General features: G+C 36.6%; 1 protein-coding gene across 1 annotated transcript; it reads left to right on the top strand.

The window, feature by feature from the left end:
- Positions 1-273: 273 nt before the first annotated feature.
- Positions 274-26295, top strand: LOC143037572 (uncharacterized). Its single transcript, XM_076206001.1, has 2 exons — positions 274-459; positions 22011-26295. The coding sequence occupies exon 2, from the start codon at positions 22018-22020 to the stop codon at positions 24769-24771; it is 2754 nt and encodes a 917-aa protein (XP_076062116.1). The 5' UTR covers positions 274-459; positions 22011-22017; the 3' UTR covers positions 24772-26295.

Below are 26295 nucleotides of genomic sequence, written 5' to 3'. Positions count from 1 at the left end.
TGTAGACTTTACATTCCTTTTGGCCTCAATCTTCATTTCCTCCCTTCATCCAGTTCGGTCACACCCCCTGGCCTTATCACACTGGGTTAAACATTTCACCAGCAATTCTATCATAATGTTCAAAATCGCGCGGAGGGAGAATGACGAGGTAGAGATGTTGGGGGGGGGAGGGAAAACTCTCTCTCTCTCTCTCTAACAGTAGAACCTTAATTCCCGTGTAGCGCCCCTCTCACTCCATTTCCGTTATCTGATAGCAACACCGACACTGCTGCTGTTTTGTTGATTTCACGACGACCGTTTCTGATGACGTTCGTGAGGCCCCCTGTCGTTTGACAATTTGTAGCAGAGCGGTGTCGTGGATTCGCTGTTGGGTAAAAGGCTAACGGTAGACCTACAGATCCCCCTTCGTCCTCCTGAAGACCTACACCAGAACGGTACCCAGGACCTTATGTGATACTGGTAGGCTACCGCTTCGTGTATTAACCTAGTTTTATTTTACGGGAAGGGGAGCTATGGTCGTGGTGTCCCGTCTTCATATCCCATTTTATCTTAACTGTTTTTAAATTCGTATATTCTTTTTGCACACCACTTTCTCATCTAACTTGTTACAAATGTCTATTACTCTGTGGGGAAAGCTGTTCTTTTTCAGATCCCTTCTATAACTGTCTTTCTTGATTCTCTTTCTGTGTCCTCTTGTATTTCTACTATCCCATTTTATTATATCCTCTCTATCAATAGTTTCTATGCCTTTCATGATTCTATAAATAGTTATCAAATCACCTCTCTCTCTTCTTTGCTCTAATGTCTGTTGCTCAAGTTTTGCTAGTCTCTCTTCATGTGATAGTTCTGAGTGTGTTGTGCCAATTTTGTAATTGCTCTTTGTATTCTTTCAAGTTTTGTTGTATATTTTTTGTACTTGACCACGTTGTTGCTGCATATTCCAATTCCTTTATCCATATAATAAATATATATATATATATAGCAAACATTATTGGGGCAAGAATTGTTCCTTGTGGAACACCACTTATCACTTCATCCCAATTAGAGTGTTTGTCTCTTATCACTACTCTCATTTTTCTTTCATCCAAGAAGTCGTCCATCCACTTTAGCAGTTTGTCCTGTATTCCTCCTGCAGTTTCTAATTTCTTAAGCAACTTCTTATGTGGCACCTTATCAAAACCTTTTTTCAGGTTCTGATGTGATTATTAGGTCCAGTCTCGATGGTTCTTCCTCATTTCTATACCTAGTATCCTCTTGAATCCATTGCATCATTGTATGTTCTATAATCATATTAAGTAATACATTTCCCCATAGGTCATCTCCACCCTTCACTGTCATCTCTTCCCAGCAGATTTCTTTACAATTAAAGTCACCCATTATAACTATTCTTACTCCATCTTCCATTATCTTATTTAGTGTTATCCTTGTGTCTTCTAACATACTTTTGTGTTCTCTCTCTTCCCACTAGACCGTTTTAGGAGGTACATAATTTACTACAAACTTCCTGCTCTTCCCATCCTTGTCCTCCACTTCCATCATAATCATCTCTACCTTATTCTTTCCATATGTGACATTCCTCACATTTATACCCTTCTTAGTCAGGAACACAACTCCACCCACCTCCACACCTCTCTGTTTCTAATCCAATATGTATATGCACCATGTCCTACACTGTTGGGTGTTAGTGGACCTTTCAATTTTGTCTCTACAATTCCCATTATGTCTGGTTCTTTTTCCTTCAGATAATCATTCAGTTCGTTCAAGCCTGTTATTAATCCATCTATATTTGTGTAAGACACTTTTAATTTTCTGCTACTTCCATTGTGTTTTCAGTTTCCCTTTTGTTTTCCTCTGCTATGAACCATTTCCTCACTTTCATATTCACTACTCTCCAATAGAATTTCTTTTTCTAACTCTGATCTTGTCTCGTTTTTTCCCCTTAGCTTCTAGTCTTTTTGCTTTCTCATCCTCTCTTTCCTCACTATTCATTTCTCTGTTTATCCATACCTTTTTATATTGCTCACTGTCTGCTAGTTTCCCTGTTTTGCTAAGATATTATCTGCTGTCATTCGTGACCTGAATTTAATTTTAATTGGTCTGGTCTTATCTGCATTGTATTTCCCGACCTATACATTTCTTCTCTTTGTTTTCCAATTTCTGGTTCATCTTGAACTACTTATTTACTTTTTTCTTTTCCTCTTTCATTCTTGTAGTCCTATTTAGGTTATACTTCTCTTCCATCCCTAATATAATTGTACATTTCTTTTTATTTGCTAAGTCTCTTACTATGTTCTCCTTCTCCTTCATCACTTTAATAACTGTGTCTTCAGTTTCTTTCATCTGCTGTTCCATTATACCTCTAAATTCAATTTCATTATTCTCCTGTACTTTTTTTCCAACCACTTACCTCTTTTGCTATGGACTCTTTATTTTCTTTATTACTCCTCTTCAATTCCTCATTCTCTTCCTTTACTTCTCTTAACTGTCTTTTTAATTCTACTATTTCTTTAGTTAGGTTTTGATTCTCCTTTAGGTCTTCCAGCTTATCAACTCTTTGAATAATTGACTTTATTTGGTTAAACTTAGCTTCCCGATTACATTCATTTCTTTTAGTTTCTCCTCTAAATTTACTAGTTGGGGGAGGTTGTCATTTCCTCCCTTATTAAATCCATGGAAATAGTTATCTTCACTTTCAGTTGTGCTGCTCTTATCTATATTTCTAATTTCTACATTTTTACTAATCACATCGACTTCACCGTCAGGCTGTCTCTTGTTTAAATAGCGTCTGAGTTGTTCCTGGGCCCTATCTTCCCCTTCCTCATTTCCTTCCATTTTCCTCAGTAATCCCTCCCCTTATCCGTTTTCTTCACCTTCCCACTACACCACGAGCTTTCCCCTTCCCTAATAATACAACATAGGTATTTCCTTATTGTGATCCTCGAAACTTGTAAAAATCACCGGAGTCCAGACTTTGCTGCCACTCCGACCAACATGTATTTACCTAGTTGTATTTACCTAGTTGTATTTTACGGGAAGGGGAGCTATGCTCGTGGGGTCCCGTCTTCATATCTCATTTTATCTAAACAATTTTTAAATTCATGTATTGTTTTTGCACACACCACTTTCTCATCTAACTTGTTCCAACTGTCTATTACTCTGTGTGGAAAGCTGTTCTTTTTCAAATCTCTTCTATAGCTGTCTTTTTTTATTTTCTTTCTGTGTCCTCTTGTATTTCTGTCATCCCATTTTATCAGATTCTCTCTATCAGTAATTTCTATGCCTTTCATGATTCTGTAAATAGCTATCAAATCTCCTCTCTCTCTTCTTTGCTCTAGTGTCTGTAGTTCAAGTTTTTGTAGTCTCTCTTCATATGATAGTTTTGAGAGTGTTGGTGCCAGTTTTGTAATTGCTCTTTGTATTCTTTCAAGTTTTTTTATACATTTTTTTGTACTTGGTGACCATATTGTTGCTGCATATTCTAATCTTGGTCTTATCTGGGTGACTTGGATTGTCCTCACCATTTATTCTTCCTGGTATGTATATTCCACTTTGTTTGTTCTTATTAAATAAAAAGTTTCTCCAAAAATCTTATTTATATGTTTTTCAGGTGACATATTATTCATAACAATGACTCCCAGGTCCTTCTCATTTTCTACTTTTTTTATTCCTTCTTCTCCCAAATTATATGATCCTGTTATTCTGTTTTTGCTTTTTCCAAATTCCATTATACTACACTTTTTTGTATTGAACTCCATCTCCCACTTCCTACTCCATTCCTGTACTTTATTTAGATCTCTCTGTAGTGATTCACAATCTTCTTCAGTTTTCACTCTTTTCAGTAGTTTTGCATCGTCTGCAAAGAAGCTCATATAGCTTTCAATTCCTTCATCCATATCATTAATATATATAGCAAACATTATTGGGGCCAGGACTGTTCCCTGCGGGACACCGCTTATTACTTCATTCCATTTTGAGTGCTGGTTTCTTATCACTACTCTCATTTTTCTTTCTTGCAAAAAGTCTTCCATCCAATTTAGTAGTTTACCTTGTATTCCTCCTTCAGATTCTAGTTTCTTAAGCAACTTCTTATGTGGTACTTTGTCAAAAGCTTTTTTTAGGTCTAGAAATGCACAATCAGCCCATCCATCTCTTTCTTGTATTATATCTATTAGCCTTGAATAGAAACATATTAAATTGGTGACGCATGATCGTCCTTGTCTGAATCCAAATTGCCTTGGATTTAGTACGTTGTTTTTTTCCAAGTATTTTACCCATCTATTTTTGATCATTCTTTCACAAATGTTTGCTATTGTACTTGTTAGAGAGACTGGTCTATAGTTGGTAGGTTCTTCTTTATTTCCTCCTTTATATATAGGTACTATATTTGCTTTATTCCAATCTTCTGGAACTTTTCCTTCTTTCAAGGAACTGCTTATTATGCTATGTATTTTGTCTGCCAGTTCATTCCTGCATTCTTTCAGAATCCAGTTTGCTATTTCATCTGGTCCATGTGATTTTCTGACATCAAGATTACTCAATTGTATCAATATTTCATTCTTTGATACTTCTATTTTTTCTATAGGGGGGACTTTCTCTTTCCATTCAATCTCTTCAGGTTGTATGTTCTCCCTTGTAAACACTGATTTAAAATGTTTGTTCATAATTTCCGCCATTTCCATTTCCTCAGTGTATTCAACTCCCCCTTGTCTTAATTTCTCCAAGTCCTGTTTGTTTTTCAGTTTATTGTTTACAAATCTGTAGAATAGTTTTGGTTGATCTTTACATTTTTCTATGACGTCTTTTTCATATTTTCTCTTTTCCTCTCTGCACGTTTGTACATATTCATTTCTATAACTGGTATATATTTTCCATTTTTCAGGTTTTCTGTCTTTTTTCCATCTGGTCCAGGTTTTGTATCTTTTGTCTTTTAACGCCCTACAACTTTTGTTGTACCAGCCCTTTTACATATTCTTTTTCTTGTTTTTGTCTTGGGACATACTTTTCCACTCCTTTTTTGTAAATTTTTGTCAAAATATTCCATTTCTTTTCCACTGATGTTTCTTCTTTGTATATTTCTTCCCAGTTTTCTTGTTGAAAGAATTCTCTTATTTTATCAAAGTTTGTTTTTTCATACATCATTCTTCCTCTTCTATATTGTTCATTTCTTTTGATATATTTTTCTTCATTAAGTTCCAGTTCAATCAATATGTGGTCACTTTTACCTATTGGTGTTTTATATTCAATCTTGTCCACTATTCTAGGTTCAGATGTAATTAATAAGTCTAGTCTCGATGGTTCTTCTTCATTTCTATACCTAGTGTTCTCCTGTATCCATTGTGTCATTGTGTGGTCAATAATCATCTCAAGTAGAGCGTTTCCCCATGAGTCATCTCCACCCTTTACTGTCATTTCTTCCCAGCAGATTTCTTTGCAATTAAAGTCGCCCATCATAACTATTCTTCCTCCATCTTCCATTATTTTATTTAATGTTATCTTTGTGTCCTCTAACATACTTTTATGTTCACTCTCCTCCCATGAGGCTGTTTTCGGAGGCACATAATTGATCACAAATTTTCTGCTCTTCTTATCTCTGTCTTCCACTTCTATCATAATCATCTCTACTGTATTCTTTCCATATATGACACCTTTCACGTTTATATCCTTCTTAGTCAGGAACATAACTCCACCCCCTTGCTTTTTCTCTCTGTTTCTAATCCAATAATTGTATGCATCATGTCCTACACTGTTGGGTGGTAGTGGGCCTTTTAATTTTGTTTCTACAATTCCCATTATGTCCGGTTCTTTTTCCTTCAAATAATCATTCAGCTCATTCAATCCTGTTATTAATCCATCTATATTTGTGTAAGACACTTAGTTTTCTGCCACTTCCATTGTGTTCTCTGTTTCCCTTATGTTTTTCTTTTGTATGTCGAACTTCCTTAGTTTCATGTTCACTACTCTCCAATAGAATCTCTCTTTCTCTGACTCCGTTCTGTTCTCGTTTTTTGCCTTAGCTTCCAGTCTTTTCTGCTTTTCTTCCTCTCTTTCCTCTTTATTCATTTCTCTTTTTATCCATATCTTTTTGTATTGTTCACTTGTTGCTAGTTTCCCTGTTTTGGATAAGATATTCTCTGCCGTTGTTTGTGACTTGAATTTAATCTTAATTGGTCTGGTCTTGTCTGTGCTATACTTTCCAAGTCTAAATTTCTCTTCGATTTGTTTTATAATTTCTGGTTCATCTTCCTCAACTTACTCTAGTAATTGGCTTACTTTTTCATTTTCCTCTTTGATTCTTGTGGTTCTATCTGTGTTGTGTTTCTCTTCCATTCCTAATATAATTATACATTTCTTGTCTGCTAAATCTCTTACTATATTCTCCTTTTGTCTCATCACTTTAATAACTGAGTCTTCAGTATGTTCTTTCAATTGCTGTTTGACTATGTCAGTGAATGAAACCTTATTTCCTTCTTGGGTTTTCTTCCAATTTTTAGTTTCTTTAGCTATTGTCTCTCTGTTTTCTTTACTATTCTTCTTCAATTCCTCATTCTCCACCTTTACTTCTCTTAACTGTCTTTTTAGGTCTTCTATTTCATCAGTTAAGTTTTTATTCGCCTTTTCTAGTTCTTCCAATCTTTCAACCCTTTGTAAAATGGTGTTCATATGACCTAACCTACTCTCCAAGTCCTCGATCACCTTATCAACCTTCTTCTCTAGTCTTGTCAGTCGGGGGGGTTTGTGTCCCCCCCACTCTCTTTAAATCCCTTGAAAATATTCTCATCACTTTCTACTGTATTGTTCCTATCTATACTTCTAATCTTTACATTCTTATTAGACATTTCGTCGTCCTCCAGCTCGTCTTGCGGTCTCTTGTTTACTTTTCGGCGGTCTGTTAGGGCCAAGTCCTCTACTTCCTCATTACCTTCCATTTCCCCAGCAATCCCTCCCCTTCTCCTCTTTCCTTACTTTCCCACTACCCCACGAGCAATTTCCCCCCACCCTGTAAATACAAAAAGGCACTTCTCTTTGCGTTGGGATCCACAATCTGCACTTTTCTTCAGAACGTTCTTCAAGCCGTCCGTTCGTTGAAAGTGTGTATTTACCTAGTTGTATTTTACGGGAAGGGGAGCTATGCTCGTGGGGTCCCGTCTTCATATCTCATTTTATCTAAACTATTTTTAAATTCATGTATTGTTTTTGCACACACCACTTTCTCATCTAACTTGTTCCAACTGTCTATTACTCTGTGAGGAAAGCTGTTCTTTTTCAAATCTCTTCTATAGCTGTTTTTTTTTATTTTCTTTCCGTGTCCTCTTGTATTTCTGTCATCCCATTTTATCAGATTCTCTCTATCAGTAATTTCTATGCCTTTCATGATTCTGTAAATAGCTATCAAATCTCCTCTCTCTCTTCTTTGCTCTAGTGTCTGTAGTTTAAGTTTTTGTAGTCTCTCTTCATATGATAGTTTTGAGAGTGTTGGTGCCAGTTTTGTGATTGCTCTTTGTATTCTTTCAAGTTTTTTTATACATTTTTTTGTACTTGGTGACCATATCGTTGCTGCATATTCCAATCTTGGTCTTATCAGGGTGATTAGGATTTTCCTCACCATTTCTTCATCCAGGTGTGTAAATGCCACTTTGATTGTTCTTATTAAATTATAAGTTTCTCCAAAAATCTTATTAATATGTTTCTCAGGTGACATATTATTCATAACAATGACTCCCAGGTCCTTCTCATTTTCTACTTTTTTTATTCCTTCTTCTCCCAAATTATATGATCCTGTTATTCTGTTTTTGCTTTTTCCAAATTCCATTATACTACACTTTTTTGTATTGAACTCCATCTCCCACTTCCTACTCCATTCTTGTACTTTATTTAGATCTCTCTGTAGTGATTCACAATCTTCTTCAGTTTTCACTCTTTTCAGTAGTTTTGCATCATCTGCAAAGAAGCTCATATAGCTTTCAATTCCTTCATCCATATCATTAATATATATAGCAAACATTATTGGGGCCAGAACTGTTCCCTGCGGGACACCGCTTATTACTTCATTCCATTTTGAGTGCTGATCTCTTATCACTACTCTCATTTTCCTTTCTTGCAAAAAGTCTTCCATCCAATTTAGCAATTTACCTTGTATTCCTCCTTCATATTCTAATTTCTTAAGCAACTTCTTATGTGGTACTTTGTCAAAAGCTTTCTTTAGGTCTAGAAATGCACAATCAGCCCATCCATCTCTTTCTTGTATTATATCTATTAGCCTTGAATAGAAACATATTAAATTGGTGACGCATGATCGTCCTTGTCTGAATCCAAATTGCCTTGGATTTAGTACGTTGTTTTTTTCCAAGTATTTTACCCATCTACTTTTGATAATTCTTTCACAAATTTTTGCTATTGTACTTGTTAGAGAGACTGGTCTATAGTTGGTAGGTTCTTCTTTATTTCCTCCTTTATATATAGGTACTATATTTGCTTTTTTCCAATCTTCTGGAACTTTTCCTTCTTTTAAGGAACTGCTTATTATGCTATGTATTTTGTCTGCCAGTTCATTCCTGCATTCTTTCAGAATCCAGTTTGCTATTTCATCTGGCCCATGCGATTTTCTGACATCAAAATTACCCAAGTGTGTCAATATTTCATTCTTTGTTACTTCTATTTCTTCCATAGGGGGGACTTTTTCTTTCCACTCAATCTCTTCAGGTTGTATATTTTCCCTTGTAAACACTGATTTAAAATGTTTGTTCATAATTTCTGCCATTTCCATTTCCTCAGTGTATTCAACTCCTCCTTGTCTTAATTTCTCCAAGTCTTGTTTGTTTTTCAGTTTATTGTTTACAAATCTGTAGAATAGTTTTGGTTGATCTTTACACTTTTCTATAACATCTTTTTCATATTTTCTTTTTTCCTCTCTGCACTTTTGTACATATTCATTTCTATAACCAGTATATATTTTCCATTTTTCAGGTCTTCTGTCTTTTTTCCATCTGGTCCAGGCTTTGTCTCTTTTGTCTTTTAACTCCCTACAACTTTTGTTGTACCAGCATTTTACATATTCTTTTTCTTGTTTTTGTCTTGGGACATACTTTTCCACTCCTTTTTTGTAAATTTTTGTCAAAATATTCCATTTCTCTTCCACTGATGTTTCTTCTTTGTATATTTCTTCCCAGTTTTCTTGTTGGAAGAATTCTCTTATTTTATCAAAGTTTGTTTTTTCATACATCATTCTTCCTTTTCTATATTGTTCATTTCTTTTGATATATTTTTCTTCATTAAGTTCCAGTTCAATCAATATGTGGTCACTTTTACCTATTGGTGTTTTATATTCAATCTTGTCCACTATTCTAGGTTCAGATGTAATTATTAAGTCTAGCCTCGATGGTTCTTCTTCATTTCTATACCTAGTGTTCTCTTGTATCCATTGTGTCATTGAATGGTCAGTAATCATCTCAAGTAGAGCATTTCCCCATGAGTCATCACCACTCTTTACTGTCATTTCTTCCCAGCAGATTTCTTTGCAATTAAAGTCGCCCATCATAACTATTCTTCCTCCGTCTTCCATTATTTTAGTTAATGCTATCTTTGTGTCCTCTAACATACTTTTATATTCACTCTCCTCCCATGAGGCTGTTTTCGGAGGCACATAATTGATCACAAATTTTCTGCTCTTCTTATCTCTGTCTTCCACTTCTATCATAATCATCTCTACTGTATTCTTTCCATATATGACACCTTTCACGTTTATATCCTTCTTAGTCAGGAACATAACTCCACCCCCTTGCTTTTTCTCTCTGTTTCTAATCCAATAATTGTATGCATCATGTCCTACACTGTTGGGTGGTAGTGGGCCTTTTAATTTTGTTTCTACAATTCCCATTATGTCCGGTTCTTTTTCCTTCAAATAATCATTCAGCTCATTCAATCCTGTTATTAATCCATCTATATTTGTGTAAGACACTCTTAGTTTTCTGCCACTTCCATTGTGTTCTCTGTTTCCCTTATGTTTTTCTTTTGTATGTCGAACTTCCTTAGTTTCATGTTCACTACTCTCCAATAGAATCTCTCTTTCTCTGACTCCGTTCTGTTCTCGTTTTTTGCCTTAGCTTCCAGTCTTTTCTGCTTTTCTTCCTCTCTTTCCTCTTTATTCATTTCCCTTTTTATCCATATCTTTTTGTATTGTTCACTTGTTGCTAGTTTCCCTGTTTTGGATAAGATATTCTCTGCCGTTGTTTGTGACTTGAATTTAATCTTAATTGCTCTGGTCTTGTCTGTGCTATACTTTCCGAGTCTAAATTTCTCTTCTATTTGTTTCATAATTTCTGGTTCATCTTCCTGAACTGATTCTAGTAATTGGCTTACTTTTTCATTTTCCTCTTTGATTCTTGTGGTTCTATCTGTGTTGTGTTTCTCTTCCATTCCTAATATAATTATACATTTCTTGTCTGCTAAATCTCTTACTATATTCTCCTTTTGTCTCATCACTTTAATAACTGAGTCTTCAGTATGTTCTTTCAATTGCTGTTTGACTATGTCAGTGAATGAAACCTTATTTCCTTCTTGGGTTTTCTTCCAATTTTTAGTTTCTTTAGCTATTGTCTCTCTGTTTTCTTTACTATTCTTCTTCAATTCCTCATTCTCCACCTTTACTTCTCTTAACTGTCTTTTTAGGTCTTCTATTTCATCAGTTAAGTTTTTATTCGCCTTTTCTAGTTCTTCCAATCTTTCAACCCTTTGTAAAATGGTGTTCATATGACCTAACCTACTCTCCAAGTCCTCGATCACCTTATCAACCTTCTTCTCTAGTCTTGTCAGTCGGGGGGGTTTGTGTCCCCCCCACTCTCTTTAAATCCCTTGAAAATATTCTCATCACTTTCTACTGTATTGTTCCTATCTATACTTCTAATCTTTACATTCTTATTAGACATTTCGTCGTCCTCCAGCTCGTCTTGCGGTCTCTTGTTTACTTTTCGGCGGTCTGTTAGGGCCAAGTCCTCTACTTCCTCATTACCTTCCATTTCCCCAGCAATCCCTCCCCTTCTCCTCTTTCCTTACTTTCCCACTACCCCACGAGCAATTTCCCCCCACCCTGTAAATACAAAAAGGCACTTCTCTTTGCGTTGGGATCCACAATCTGCACTTTTCTTCAGAACGTTCTTCAAGCCGTCCGTTCGTTGAAAGTGTATTTACCTAGTTGTATTTACCTAGTTGTATTTTACGGGAAGGGGAGCTATGCTCGTGGGGTCCCGTCTTCATATCTCATTTTATCTAAACTATTTTTAAATTCATGTATTGTTTTTGCACACACCACTTTCTCATCTAACTTGTTCCAACTGTCTATTACTCTGTGAGGAAAGCTGTTCTTTTTCAAATCTCTTCTATAGCTGTCTTTTTTTATTTTCTTTCCGTGTCCTCTTGTATTTCTGTCATCCCATTTTATCAGATTCTCTCTATCAGTAATTTCTATGCCTTTCATGATTCTGTAAATAGCTATCAAATCTCCTCTCTCTCTTCTTTGCTCTAGTGTCTGTAGTTTAAGTTTTTGTAGTCTCTCTTCATATGATAGTTTTGAGAGTGTTGGTGCCAGTTTTGTAATTGCTCTTTGTATTCTTTCAAGTTTTTTTATACATTTTTTTGTACTTGGTGACCATAGCGTTGCTGCATATTCCAATCTTGGTCTTATCAGGGTGATTAGGATTTTCCTCACCATTTCTTCATCCAGGTATGTAAATGCCACTTTGATTGTTCTTATTAAATTATAAGTTTCTCCAAAAATCTTATTTATATGTTTCTCAGGTGACATATTATTCATAACAATGACTCCCAGGTCCTTCTCATTTTCTACTTTTTTTATTCCTTCTTTTCCCAAATTATATGATCCTGTTATTCTGTTTTTGCTTTTTCCAAATTCCATTATACTACACTTTTTTGTATTGAACTCCATCTCCCACTTCCTACTCCATTCTTGTACTTTATTTAGATCTCTCTGTAGTGATTCACAATCTTCTTCAGTTTTCACTCTTTTCAGTAATTTTGCATCATCTGCAAAGAAGCTCATATAGCTTTCAATTCCTTCATCCATATCATTAATATATATAGCAAACATTATTGGGGCCAGAACTGTTCCCTGCGGGACACCGCTTATTACTTCATTCCATTTTGAGTGCTGATCTCTTATCACTACTCTCATTTTTCTTTCTTGCAAAAAGTCTTCCATCCAATTTAGCAATTTACCTTGTATTCCTCCTTCATATTCTAATTTCTTAAGCAACTTCTTATGTGGTACTTTGTCAAAAGCTTTTTTTAGGTCTAGAAATGCACAATCAGCCCATCCATCTCTTTCTTGTATTATATCTATTAGCCTTGAATAGAAACATATTAAATTGGTGACGCATGATCGGCCTTGTCTGAATCCAAATTGCCTTGGATTTAGTACGTTGTTTTTTTCCAAGTATTTTACCCATCTACTTTTGATAATTCTTTCACATATTTTTGCTATTGTACTTGTTAGAGAGACTGGTCTATAGTTGGTAGGTTCTTCTTTATTTCCTCCTTTATATATAGGTACTATATTTGCTTTTTTCCAATCTTCTGGAACTTTTCCTTCTTTTAAGGAACTGCTTATTATGCTATGTATTTTGTCTGCCAGTTCATTCCTGCATTCTTTCAGAATCCAGTTTGCTATTTCATCTGGCCCATGCGATTTTCTGACATCAAAATTACCCAAGTGTGTCAATATTTCATTCTTTGTTACTTCTATTTCTTCCATAGGGGGGACTTTTTTCTTCCACTCAATCTCTTCAGGTTGTATATTTTCCCTTGTAAACACTGATTTAAAATGTTTGTTCATAATTTCTGCCATTTCCATTTCCTCAGTGTATTCAACTCCTCCTTGTCTTAATTTCTCTAAGTCTTGTTTGTTTTTCAGTTTATTGTTTACAAATCTGTAGAATAGTTTTGGTTGATCTTTACACTTTTCTATAACATCTTTTTCATATTTTCTTTTTTCCTCTCTGCACTTTTGTACATATTCATTTCTATAACCAGTATATATTTTCCATTTTTCAGGTCTTCTGTATTTTTTCCATCTGTTCCAGGCTTTGTCTCTTTTGTCCTTTAACTCCCTACAACTTTTGTTGTACCAGCATTTTACATATTCTTTTTCTTGTTTTTGTCTTGGGACATACTTTTCCACTCCTTTTTTGTAAATTTTTGTCAAAATATTCCATTTCTCTTCCACTGTTGTTTCTTCTTTGTATATTTCTTCCCAGTTTTCTTGTTGGAAGAATTCTCTTATTTTATCAAAGTTTGTTTTTTCATACATCATTCTTCCTTTTCTATATTGTTCATTTCTTTTGATATATTTTTCTTCATTAAGTTCCAGTTCAATCAATATGTGGTCACTTTTACCTATTGGTGTTTTATATTCAATCTTGTCCACTATTCTAGGTTCAGATGTAATTATTAAGTCTAGCCTCGATGGTTCTTCTTCATTTCTATACCTAGTGTTCTCTTGTATCCATTGTGTCATTGAATGGTCAGTAATCATCTCAAGTAGAGCATTTCCCCATGAGTCATCACCACTCTTTACTGTCATTTCTTCCCAGCAGATTTCTTTGCAATTAAAGTCGCCCATCATAACTATTCTTCCTCCGTCTTCCATTATTTTAGTTAATGCTATCTTTGTGTCCTCTAACATACTTTTATGTTCACTCTCCTCCCATGAGGCTGTTTTCGGAGGCACATAATTGATCACAAATTTTCTGCTCTTCTTATCTCGGTCTTCCACTTCTATCATAATCATCTCTACTGTATTCTTTCCATATATGACACCTTTCACGTTTATATCCTTCTTAGTCAGGAACATAACTCCACCCCCTTGTTTTTTCTCTCTGTTTCTAATCCAATAATTGTATGTATCATGTCCTACACTGTTGGGTGGTAGTGGGCCTTTTAATTTTGTTTCTACAATTCCCATTATGTCCGGTTCTTTTTCTTTCAAATAATCATTCAGTTCATTCAATCCTGTTATCAATCCATCTATATTTGTGTAAGACACTCTTAGTTTTCTGCCACTTCCATTGTATTCTCTGTTTCCCTTATGTTTTTCTTTAGTATGTCGAACTGCTTTATTTTCATGTTCACTACTCTCCAATAGAATCTCTCTTTCTCTGACTCCGTTCTTTCCTCGTTTTTTGCCTTAGCTTCAATTCTTTTCTGCTTTTCTGCCTCTCTTTCCTCCTTATTCATTTCTCTTTTTATCCATACCTTTTTATATTGATCATTTGTTGCTAGTTTCCCTGTCTTGGATAGAATTTTCTCTGCTGTTGTTTGTGACCTGAATTTAATCTTAATTGGTCTGGTCTTATCTGTACTATATTTTCCGAGTCTGAATTTTTCCTCAATTTCCTTTATAATTTCTGGTTCATCTTCCTGGACTAATTTTAATAAACTGCTTACTCTTTCATTTTCCTCCTTGATTCCTGCAGTTCTATCTGGGTTATGTTTCTCTTCCATTCCTAATATAATTATACATTTCTTTTTGTCAGCTAATTCTCTTACTATATTCTCCTTCTGTCTCATCACTTTAATAACTGAGTCTTCATTATGTTCTTTCAATTGCTGTTTGACTATGTCAGTGAATGAAACCTTATTCCCTTCTTGAGTTATTCTCCAATTTTTAGCTTCTGTAGCTAGTTTCTCTCTGTTTTCATTACTATTCTTCTTCAATTTCTCATTCTCCTCCTTTACATTTCCTAACTGTCTTTTTAGGTCCTCTATTTCTTCAGTTAAGTTTCTGTTAGCCTTCTCTAGTTGTTCCAACCTTTCAATTCTTTGAAAAATGGAGTCTACGTTACCTAACTTACGCTCCAAGTCCTCGATCACCTTATCAACTCTCTCCTCTAGTCTTATCAGTCGGGGGGGGGGGGGTTGTGTCCCCCCCACCCTCTTTAAATCCCTGGAACATATTCTCGTCACTTTCTTCTGTATTGCTCCTCTCTATACTTCTAATCTTTACATTTTTATTAGACATTTGATCCTCGCTAAGTCTTTTGTTTACCTTCCGCTTGTCTGGCTGGTCAAAGTCTACTCCCTCCTCATTTCCTTCCATTTCCCTCAGTAATCCCTCCCCTTTTCCTCTTTCCCTACGTTCCCACTACTCCACGAGCAATTTCCCCCCCACCCTGCAAAAACACTAGGCACTTCTCTTTGCGTTGGGATCCACAGACTTCACTTTTCTTCAGAACGTCTTCTAAGCCGTCCATTCGTTGAAGTGTATTTACCTAGTTGTATTTACCTAGTTGTATTTTACGGGAAGGGGAGCTATGCTCGTGAGGTCCCGTCTTCATATCTCATTTTATCTAAACTATTTTTAAATTCATGTATTGTTTTTGCACACACCACTTTCTCATCTAACTTGTTCCAACTGTCTATTGCTCTGTGAGGAAAGCTGTTCTTTTTCAAATCTCTTCTATAGTTGTCTTTTTTTATTTTCTTTCCGTGTCCTCTTGTATTTCTGTCATCCCATTTTATCAGATTCTCTCTATCAGTAATTTCTATGCCTTTCATGATTCTGTAAATAGCTATCAAATCTCCTCTCTCTCTTCTTTGCTCTAGTGTCTGTAGTTTAAGTTTTTGTAGTCTCTCTTCATATGATAGTTTTGAGAGTGTTGGTGCCAGTTTAGTAATTGCTCTTTGTATTCTTTCAAGTTTTTTTATACATTTTTTTGTACTTGGTGACCATATCGTTGCTGCATATTCCAATCTTGGTCTTATCAGGGTGACTAGGATTTTCCTCACCATTTCTTCATCCAGGTATGTAAATGCCACTTTGATTGTTCTTATTAAATTATAAGTTTCTCCAGAAATCTTATTTATATGTTTCTCAGGTGACATATTATTCATAACAATGACTCCCAGGTCCCTCTCATTTTCTACTCTTTTTATTCCTTCTTCTCCCAAATTATATGATCCTGTTATTCTGTTTTTGCTTTTTCCAAATTCCATTATACTACACTTTTTTGTATTGAACTCCATCTCCCACTTCCTACTCCATTCTTGTACTTTATTTAGATCTCTCTGTAGTGATTCACAATCTTCTTCAGTTTTCACTCTTTTCAGTAATTTTGCATCATCTGCAAAGAAGCTCATATAGCTTTCAATTCCTTCATCCATATCATTAATATATATAGCAAACATTATTGGGGCCAGAACTGTTCCCTGCGGGACACCGCTTATTACTTCATTCCATTTTGAGTGCTGATCTCTTATCACTACTCGCATTTTTCTTTCTTGCAAAAAGTCTTCCATCCAATTTAGCAATTTACCTTGTATTCCTCCTTCATATTCTAATTTCTTAAGCAACTTCTTATGTGGTACTTTGTCAAAAGCTTTTTTTAGGTCTAGAAATGCACAATCAGCCCATCCATCTCTTTCTTGTATTATATCTATTAGCCTTGAATAGAAACATATTAAATTGGTGACGCATGATCGTCCTTGTCTGAATCCAAATTGCCTTGGATTTAGTACGTTGTTTTTTTCCAAGTATTTTACCCATCTACTTTTGATAATTCTTTCACATATTTTTGCTATTGTACTTGTTAGAGAGACTGGTCTATAGTTGGTAGGTTCTTCTTTATTTCCTCCTTTATATATAGGTACTATATTTGCTTTTTTCCAATCTTCTGGAACTTTTCCTTCTTTTAAGGAACTGCTTATTATGCTATGTATTTTGTCTGCCAGTTCATTCCTACATTCTTTCAGAATCCAGTTTGCTATTTCATCTGGCCCATGCGATTTTCTGACATCAAAATTACCCAAGTGTGTCAATATTTCATTCTTCGTTACTTCTATTTCTTCCATAGGGGGGACTTTTTCCTTCCACTCAATCTCTTCAGGTTGTATATTTTCCCTTGTAAACACTGATTTAAAATGTTTGTTCATAATTTCTGCCATTTCCATTTCCTCAGTGTATTCAACTCCCCCTTGTCTTAATTTCTCCAAGTCTTGTTTGTTTTTCAGTTTATTGTTTACAAATCTGTAGAATAGTTTTGGTTGATCTTTACACTTTTCTATAACATCTTTTTCATATTTTCTTTTTTCCTCTCTGCACTTTTGTACATATTCATTTCTATAACCAGTATATATTTTCCATTTTTCAGGTCTTCTGTCTTTTTTCCATCCGGTCCAGGCTTTGTCTCTTTTGTCTTTTAACTCCCTACAACTTTTGTTGTACCAGCATTTTACATATTCTTTTTCTTGTTTTTGTCTTGGGACATACTTTTCCACTCCTTCTTTGTAAATTTTTGTCAAAATATTCCATTTCTCTTCCACTGATGTTTCTTCTTTGTATATTTCTTCCCAGTTTTCTTGTTGGAAGAATTCTCTTATTTTATCAAAGTTTGTTTTTTCATATATCATTCTTCCTTTTCTATATTGTTCATTTCTTTTCATATATTTTTCTTCATTAAGTTCCAGTTCAATCAATATGTGGTCACTTTTACCTATTGGTGTTTTATATTCAATCTTGTCCACTATTCTAGGTTCAGATGTAATTATTAAGTCTAGCCTCGATGGTTCTTCTTCATTTCTATACCTAGTGTTCTCTTGTATCCATTGTGTCATTGAATGGTCAGTAATCATCTCAAGTAGAGCATTTCCCCATGAGTCATCACCACTCTTTACTGTCATTTCTTCCCAGCAGATTTCTTTGCAATTAAAGTCGCCCATCATAACTATTCTTCCTCCGTCTTCCATTATTTTAGTTAATGCTATCTTTGTGTCCTCTAACATACTTTTATGTTCATTCTCCTCCCATGAGGCTGTTTTCGGAGGCACATAGTTGATCACAAATTTTCTGTTCTTCTTATCTCGGTCTTCCACTTCTATCATAATCATCTCTACTGTATTCTTTCCATATATGACACCTTTCACGTTTATATCCTTCTTTGTCAGGAACATAACTCCACCCCCTTGTTTTTTCTCTCTGTTTCTAATCCAATAATTGTATGTATCATGTCCTACACTGTTGGGTGGTAGTGGGCCTTTTAATTTTGTTTCTACAATTCCCATTATGTCCGGTTCTTTTTCTTTCAAATAATCATTCAGTTCATTCAATCCTGTTATCAATCCATCTATATTTGTGTAAGACACTCTTAGTTTTCTGCCACTTCCATTGTGTTCTCTGTTTCCCTTATGTTTTTCTTTAGTATGTCGAACTGCTTTATTTTCATGTTCACTACTCTCCAATAGAATCTCTCTTTCTCTGACTCCGTTCTTTCCTCGTTTTTTGCCTTAGCTTCAATTCTTTTCTGCTTTTCTGCCTCTCTTTCCTCCTTATTCATTTCTCTTTTTATCCATACCTTTTTATATTGATCATTTGTTGCTAGTTTCCCTGTCTTGGATAGAATTTTCTCTGCCGTTGTTTGTGACCTGAATTTAATCTTAATTGGTCTGGTCTTATCTGTACTATATTTTCCGAGTCTGAATTTTTCCTCAATTTCCTTTATAATTTCTGGTTCATCTTCCTGGACTAATTTTAATAAACTGCTTACCCTTTCATTTTCCTCCTTGATTCTTGCGGTTCTATCTGGGTTATGTTTCTCTTCCATTCCTAATATAATTATACATTTCTTTTTGTCAGCTAATTCTCTTACTATATTCTCCTTCTGTCTCATCACTTTAATAACTGAGTCTTCATTATGTTCTTTCAATTGCTGTTTGACTATGTCAGTGAATGAAACCTTATTCCCTTCTTGAGTTATTCTCCAATTTTTAGCTTCTGTAGCTATTTTCTCACTGTTTTCATTACTATTCTTCTTCAATTTCTCATTCTCCTCCTTTACATTTCCTAACTGTCTTTTTAGGTCCTCTACTTCTTCAGTTAAGTTTCTGTTAGCCTTCTCTAGTTGTTCCAATCTTTCAATTCTTTGGAGAATGGAGCCTACATTACCTAACTTACATTCCAAGTCCTCGATCACCTTATCAACTCTCTCCTCTAGTCTTATCAGTCTGGGGGGGGTTGTGTCCCCCCCACCCTCTTTAAATCCCTGGAACATATTCTCGTCACTTTCTACTGTATTTCTCCTCTCTATACTTCTAATCTTTACATTTTTATTTGCCATTTCGTCATCCGGTGGTCGTTTCATGTTGACCTTCCGCCCGTCTGCCTGGGCCAAGTCCTCCACATCCTCATTACCTTCCATTTCCCCAGTAATCCCTCCCCCTCTCCTCTTTCCTTACTTTCCCACTACCTCACGAGCAATTACAACCCCCCTGCAAAGAGAAAAAGGCACTTCTCTTTGCGTTGGTATCCACAATCTGCACTTTTCTTCAGAGCGTTCTTCAAGCCGTCCGTTCGTTGAAAGTGTGTGTGTGTGTGTGTGCAAATTATGTAATCAAACAATGAATATGCAGCCATAATGTTTTTTAAACTAATTTTGGATGATATAACAGTTATCTTGCTGAATTGTACTACTCTTGTTCACACAACTCAACTGAAGCCTGAACGAAAGATTGTTCAGTGTTCAGAATTTCTTCCCCTGTATTCATAAAATCTCAATGACCTCTTAAACGGTTCACTCCAGTCAGAGCCCTTATCCTAAGTGCTGCCCTGGGGCAAAGCTCTCGGTGAAAAAAAGTGACCCCCCCTCCCCCATCACCACCTCCTATCTCCACCATACCTTACAACGTGTTTTACCCATTGGCTTGAGAGATAACTAAACGGATTTTAAAAATTGTAATTAATGTCCCTGTTGCAGAACGGATAAGGGGCAAAATATTTCATATTCGCTTGATTCTAACGCAAAATCTGTACATTACGGTAAACTATTCAGGGCTCCTTTGACCTTTTTTTTTATTATAATTATTTTGTCAGCCTTGTGGGTGGCATGTTCAAAGTAGAATTGCCACCCCCCTAAATGTGCCGCCCCAGGGCATGTGAGGAGGGCCCTGACTTTGCCATAAGCAGAACTGGTGCTAGGAATTGCGGGGCTACTCTACAAAAGTTCGAAATTGAAAATTTATTTCATCGGGATAATATGAAGAATCAAGGGCAATAAATTCGCAAGTTCACTGGCGAATCTCCCAGGCCCGTTTTGTTGTTTTCTTACTAATTTAAACGAAGTCTATCACAATTCTCTGCTCAAGGCCTGAGAGGCTCAAACACTTCTGCGTGGGACTCAATTTTATCAAATCAGTCAAACAGACTTAAAACTGGCCCTGGCCATAAGGCTTTTCTAAAACTACTTAAATCACGATAAAGTTCTCACAACGTCAATATGATTTTTTTGAGTACTTATATTTTCTATTTAAGAAAATTACCTTACTGTAAGCTAAATACTACAAAGGTAAAGGTATCACATACTCGACAAAAACAAATAAGTATTAACGTTGCATGAAATGTAGCGTCGGTCAAAACTTTTGCTCGTGACTGTACATCACTTGTGCACCAGTGACAGGATTGGGTCCTACATTCACTTAGTTGTGGGTTCAAATCCCGCATCCCTCTCCGATTCCCAGTAGTGAATGTTACCTATCCAGACAGTCCAAGCTCATTGGGCGAAGGTAACGACCTCGGTCGCAGCTACTCAGCGCCTCCTGGCATAGGCTCCTTACCTTGTACACGTATCAGTGAGCTCCTCCAGAACTCAATCTTCACGACCTTTCATCAAAGGCCCGTTTAACACTCCCACATCATCAAGGAGAGATGCAACTGCCAACAAGTCAGAAAACAAATTATGGCTGTACAAAATCCTTATTGCATTTTGTTCATTCGAACTTTATCAAGTAAAAAATTGAGTGAAATGTTGTAAAGACTTTTGTCCTGTACTTTTCCTGATCCTCTCCCTCCCCACTTGCCCTCACCACCACAACATACTCATGATCTATATTTGCTCTATAACCCTATCAGTACCCTGTTATCTGTTACCAACCATTTAATTTCCTGGAACAGTGCCTTCTGATAAATACTCGAGATCCCGTTTGCTGTAAACGCTGCTGATTGCTACCATCTAGCGCCATCTGGCAACAAAGCGACACTCACCATTTCCAGTAAGGGTCAGTCGAGAAAAACTTTCAGAAGCCTTGGTGAATGCTGTCTACCACTAGAAAATATAATTCAACTGACCTCCTAGGCTAATCAAAATTACCTCTAGATTTTATAGATGAGCCAGATTAACCAGGCAAGTTTCTACTTTCTAATTACGAAAAGCGTTCGCCAAGACTGTGAAAGTTTTCAAAAGTACGGTCCAAAGTATCACACACTTGGCATCAGTCAGAATAAAGAGTACATTTGAAGTTACACAAGTTGTGTAATATCATTCTGGCTGTCAGAAAGTTATTTTCTTCAGCTGAGGGAAACTCTCCACAGTTGTTATGTCAACCCTTTCAATTCAATGTTCCAGCATGTTCATTTTAATTTGAAATAGACTTGGAACAAAAATTACAGCAAGTATTAAGGTAACACAATGTCGGTGAAAGGCGCACATACACACAAAAGAAAAAGACAATGGCAACAAAGAATGTAATTCAGCAAAATCTAAGAATTACAAGTCAGCTATCCAGCATCACTGTCAAAGAAATATTTCAATAATATGTTTGGATAACAGAATAGTCTCAGTCCACTGCAACTATCTTTTTTTTTTCTTTCTTTCTTTCTTTCTCCTTTCTCTCCTTCTTAGAAATTATCCTTGGCTACATATAACATGGATGTTTGCTGGCCAAGCTTGTTAGGGCGTCGCTGCTTGCGACGGGGGTCAAAGTGATGGCGGTATGAACCCTGCCACTGGTGAATTGAACAAAAGATATGGTCAATCAAATTTCATGCTACAAAGCCCTCTGTAAGGAGCACCGTCCTAATCTCATGATAGGGGTGGGGGGTTTGCGACGTTAAACCGAATCCTCATCAATCCATAATAAATGACTCAACCTCTTTGACACAATATCATCTCTAAGGATAGAAGTGCTGGTTATTGGTGATGAAATACAACTGTCTGATTTCCCTTCTTCACTTTCAGAACTGCCATGGAAGTACTTCTACTCCCTAACCAAAGACTTAAACTTGGTGAGGTCTTCAATCCACTCGGTCATCTGACACCACAGCTGCCCATTTTGAAGAGCAGTGATGACCACCTTCACTTCCTCATATTTGGGAGCACCTACCTCAAGGAGATGGTTCACCTCAACCCTAAAATAAAGGAGATGTCCTGGTTCAAATATATTTCCAGCTCAAGTTTTGGCACACTTATAGTTACTCTTTTCAGATCTGTCACAATAAAACAGACTCTAGTGCAGGGTTTTGTCTTTCAAAAAATTTATGGGGTTGTGGGGCACCTCCATTTGCAGTCTTTATCTCCTGAAGGAAGGATGGGGGAAAGGACCATATTAGAAGGAAACAGGTTTAAAAACTGGATAGAACAGTATATAAATACAGATACTCAGTGTAATTTTGAGTATGATATTTCCAAACAATACAAATATAACCTTTTCTATGGTGACAAAATTCAGTGTTATAGTGACCTCAAGGAGGCATTCCAGACTTTGAAACATTATGTAGTCTCCTCCACAAATAATGAGGTCTGTCTAGTCCTGGAGCAAGGTCCCTTTCCTAAAGAAACATTCCATGGCATCAATAAATTAAACCCTTCCTCCACAATTGAGGGGGACTCACAAGTCTGCAACCTTCAGCCCCATGATCAAATCTACAACCAGAAAGACAATCAGATGTTACAAGAACCTCTTGCAGGTCTACCTGTACAATCACAAATTTCCTCAACTTTATCAGGAAGTTCTTGTAAAGTGAAAGGATCTGACAAAGAGCCTCTGCAAATTGCCACAGCAGGACTATATCAGACTGGCACAGAAGAAAAATGTGAAGACCTGAAGCACAAGGAAGAGAAAAAAACATGTCAAGACATGTTGCATTGCTCCATGAAACAAGAAACAGAAAATTATTGTCAGGACTCTCAGATACCCTGTAAAAGAAACAAAAAGGCAACACCCACATCCATGAGCATGTCCGAGTCTACATCTCATGTTGGAGGAGATCATGCTCCAGAGGCAAGAAAAGTAGAGGGCGTGCCTGGGTTGCCACTGACATCCAAGAAGTCTCACTACTACCATGATCAGAATGAAGAGGACATATTAAAAGGAAACACAGGCCAAGGGCTCCTCCCCAAAGCCTTTTCAGCAGACCATTCAAACTCCTCCTCCATTTCACACAAGAATCAAAATGCATCATTGTTAGTGCAGGAAGATCACTCTCTGACCTCTAGTAAGGCTGACTTGTCTATGAAAAAGATCCCAAGTCATCTTTGCCTAGTTGAAGTAGTGAGTTCTTCCACTGCAAAAGAGGATGACTGTGGCATACAGAGGAAGTACTTTGGGTCAACTGCTTCAGTGACAAAGGCCAGGACTATTCTTCTACTGGGTGCCAAAGGGAGTGGGAAGACCTGCCTCATCAATGCTGTGGCTAACTTCATTTTGGGCATCAAGAGCAACACAGAGAAGAAGTTGGTTGTGTCTGATGAGGTTGCAGAAACAGGTTTCACCTCCACAGACAATATCACCAGCTACACCTTTGCATTTAAGGATCATGAAGAGGACGTGGCCCTGACAGTGATTGACACTCCTGGGTTGAATGATTCCTCAGGAAATGAAGTGCGTGACCATGTAGAGTCCCTCAAGACATTCCTGTCTAATGTAGCGCACAAAGAGCTCAAAATCCACTGCATCGCCTTCGTGGTCCAAGCCCACCTGGTAAGGCTGACATCCTCCGAACGACTGGTCATGGACATCATGAAAACACTCTTTGGCCAGGCTGTGTCAGATCACATGGTCAACTTAATAACATTTGCAGACAACCAGAAGCCACCTGTGGTTGAGGCCCTCGACCACTATGGCCTGAGTACCAAACATTGCTTCAGTTTCAACAACTCAATCTTCTGCGGGTCATTAGAGGAGAGTGAGGAGGTGATGAGCTGGGCCTATTGGAAAATGAGTCACAAGAGCTGGAAGAGGTGCTGGAAGGTTGTCCAAAATCTAAGTCCCCTGAAGTCCAACATCATGATGTCCATTCAGAAGGAACTTTATATGACCAATGTGAGAAATTCCACCATACAGGAACTGCATGTGGAGATGAAAAATTTCTTGGATGTTCGTAGGAGGGCCAATTCCTTAGAGATCGGGAAAGTACGTAATCGGATATGGGACTTAGCATATGTGGTCTACCATACAATGCAGGAGAATGACAGACAACTCTATACATCTGTAGATGAACTTATTGAAAAGAAATTCAACGATTGCAATACTAGAGGTGATGGGAGTCGGGAAGATCTTTATGCACTAAAGTTGGTAGTACCCATGTCTGTCTTGAAATCTGTCAAGGTTATCATCGAAGGAAGCATGAACATTTTAAGAGCCAACAAGACCCTAATTCATGACCTCAGTTATTACTATAATAAAACAGAATGGACTATTGTATCTTTTAAGAACTATGTAATGGGTGAACACAATATTCAAGAGCAAGCTTCACTTGCAGAGGATAACATAAGAGCAATTGAAGACATTGTGATTACCATGACTTTTGAATCTATACGTCAGTTGGTGGAGCATAATGCCTGCCAACTCCATTCCAAACTGACACCTCATTCTTTACTCTCACTCTTGAAGGCACAAATGAAGGGCATGCAGTATTCAAAGATCAGTTATTCCTGGATGGTCGACAAACTGTTAGAATGCAAGTCAAAATGGGAAACTCATAATAATGCAAAGATATGAAGAGATGATATGTGTTTTCTCATACTTCTTTCTACAACAAAGATATCTGTTTGTACATTCAAATTTGTGTAGTTTACAGGGATATATCAGGTGAAAACATCAAGATTGTGTTCTTCTCAAACTTCAAACTACATTGAATATTATTATTTCCTTTTTGTAAATATAATCAGATTTTGTGTAGTTTGCATGGATACAATTGGTAAAAATATCAATATGTAATGTTCTCAAACTTCTGACTAAACAAATATTACTGCTCTCTGTAAATATGATCAGATTTTATACAGGTGAAGATACCAAAATTTTGAGTGTTTCCAAAGTTCAAATTCTAGTACATAAAATATCATTATTCTCTATATGAGGAACTAAGATGAGAGGGAAACAGTGGGTGGTGGATAGGAGAATGTGTGGGAGTGGCTGCATGCCTTAACTTACCTGCCTTATAAGGGGAAAGAAGCCCTTGGTATGTATAGATAGATCTTTAAATACAATACAATAAAAGGATGTGGAAAGCAGAGGTGGATGGAGTGAACTTGAGAGGAAGACAGGGAATAGGATGAATGGATGGGATAAAGGGAGAATCAGATACAAATGTAAAGTGGTTGTTAATGGATGATAAATTGACACAGCCCAAAGGGATTTCTTCTTGCCTACTCAATAAAATGTGAAGTGGATGAGAAAGGAGGGACTTATGTAAGTGTAATCAAATTTTGTGCAACTGACAGATATTATAGCTGTTGTCATATTTTTCAGTGCCTGCTATGTATATGCAATTTTATTTAATTTGCATCATATAGTCAGACATATTCTTCAGTTCTTTGGTCACTTGTTCATGAAATTTGCTGAACCACTCCAGGCACTACTCCCAAGGAATGTCTGTGGTAAGGATAAAATAGCCTAAAGTAGCAAAAATACAAAAAAGTGCAGCAACCCCTTTACTACAGAGAGCAGCATGACAAAGATAAAGAGAGATCATCATTCTGTCATGGATGATGCCCTGAGGACACTAACTCGAATCTTCTCCTTGATCACTGAGGCGTACTCATTGAAATGTTTGTTCTGATGCCAGATAATTTTAGTCAACTGACAGTATGTGTGTGTGGGATGTGGAGTACCAGAACCCAGATTGAAAGGCCCTCATCAGGCTGACATTCGCCCAACAACAAAATAGAATTATTTGATGACAGAGTAAAACTTATCATCCCTTTACTGTCAGGGGAGTGCCACAGAGATGAATGAAAGAGCTTGGTATAGTCAGCACTAAAGGGAAAGTGTCTTTCAGCATGGATAGAGTTGAGATAGACAACTAGATAAAAGAAGTGGCATCAGGCAGAGAAAGGTTAAGCAAGCATGAGGGTCTTTGTCACAAAAGAAAGACTGTGAATGCTCAAAATGTAAATAATATTGAAAAAATAATATTGCTCCTATCTAAACATTAAATAACAGACTGGTTCTTGTTTTTCTAATTGATCCATTAAAAAATAATTGACAAATTCAAAGAGTTTTCCTGCTTCTTTAGGAAGTACT

The sequence above is a fragment of the Oratosquilla oratoria genome, chromosome 22 (genome assembly GCF_046742065.1).
Source record: "Oratosquilla oratoria isolate Oo_2021 chromosome 22, ASM4674206v1, whole genome shotgun sequence".
Taxonomy (NCBI): domain Eukaryota; kingdom Metazoa; phylum Arthropoda; class Malacostraca; order Stomatopoda; family Squillidae; genus Oratosquilla; species Oratosquilla oratoria.
This window is presented reverse-complemented; position numbering and strand designations above follow the sequence as displayed.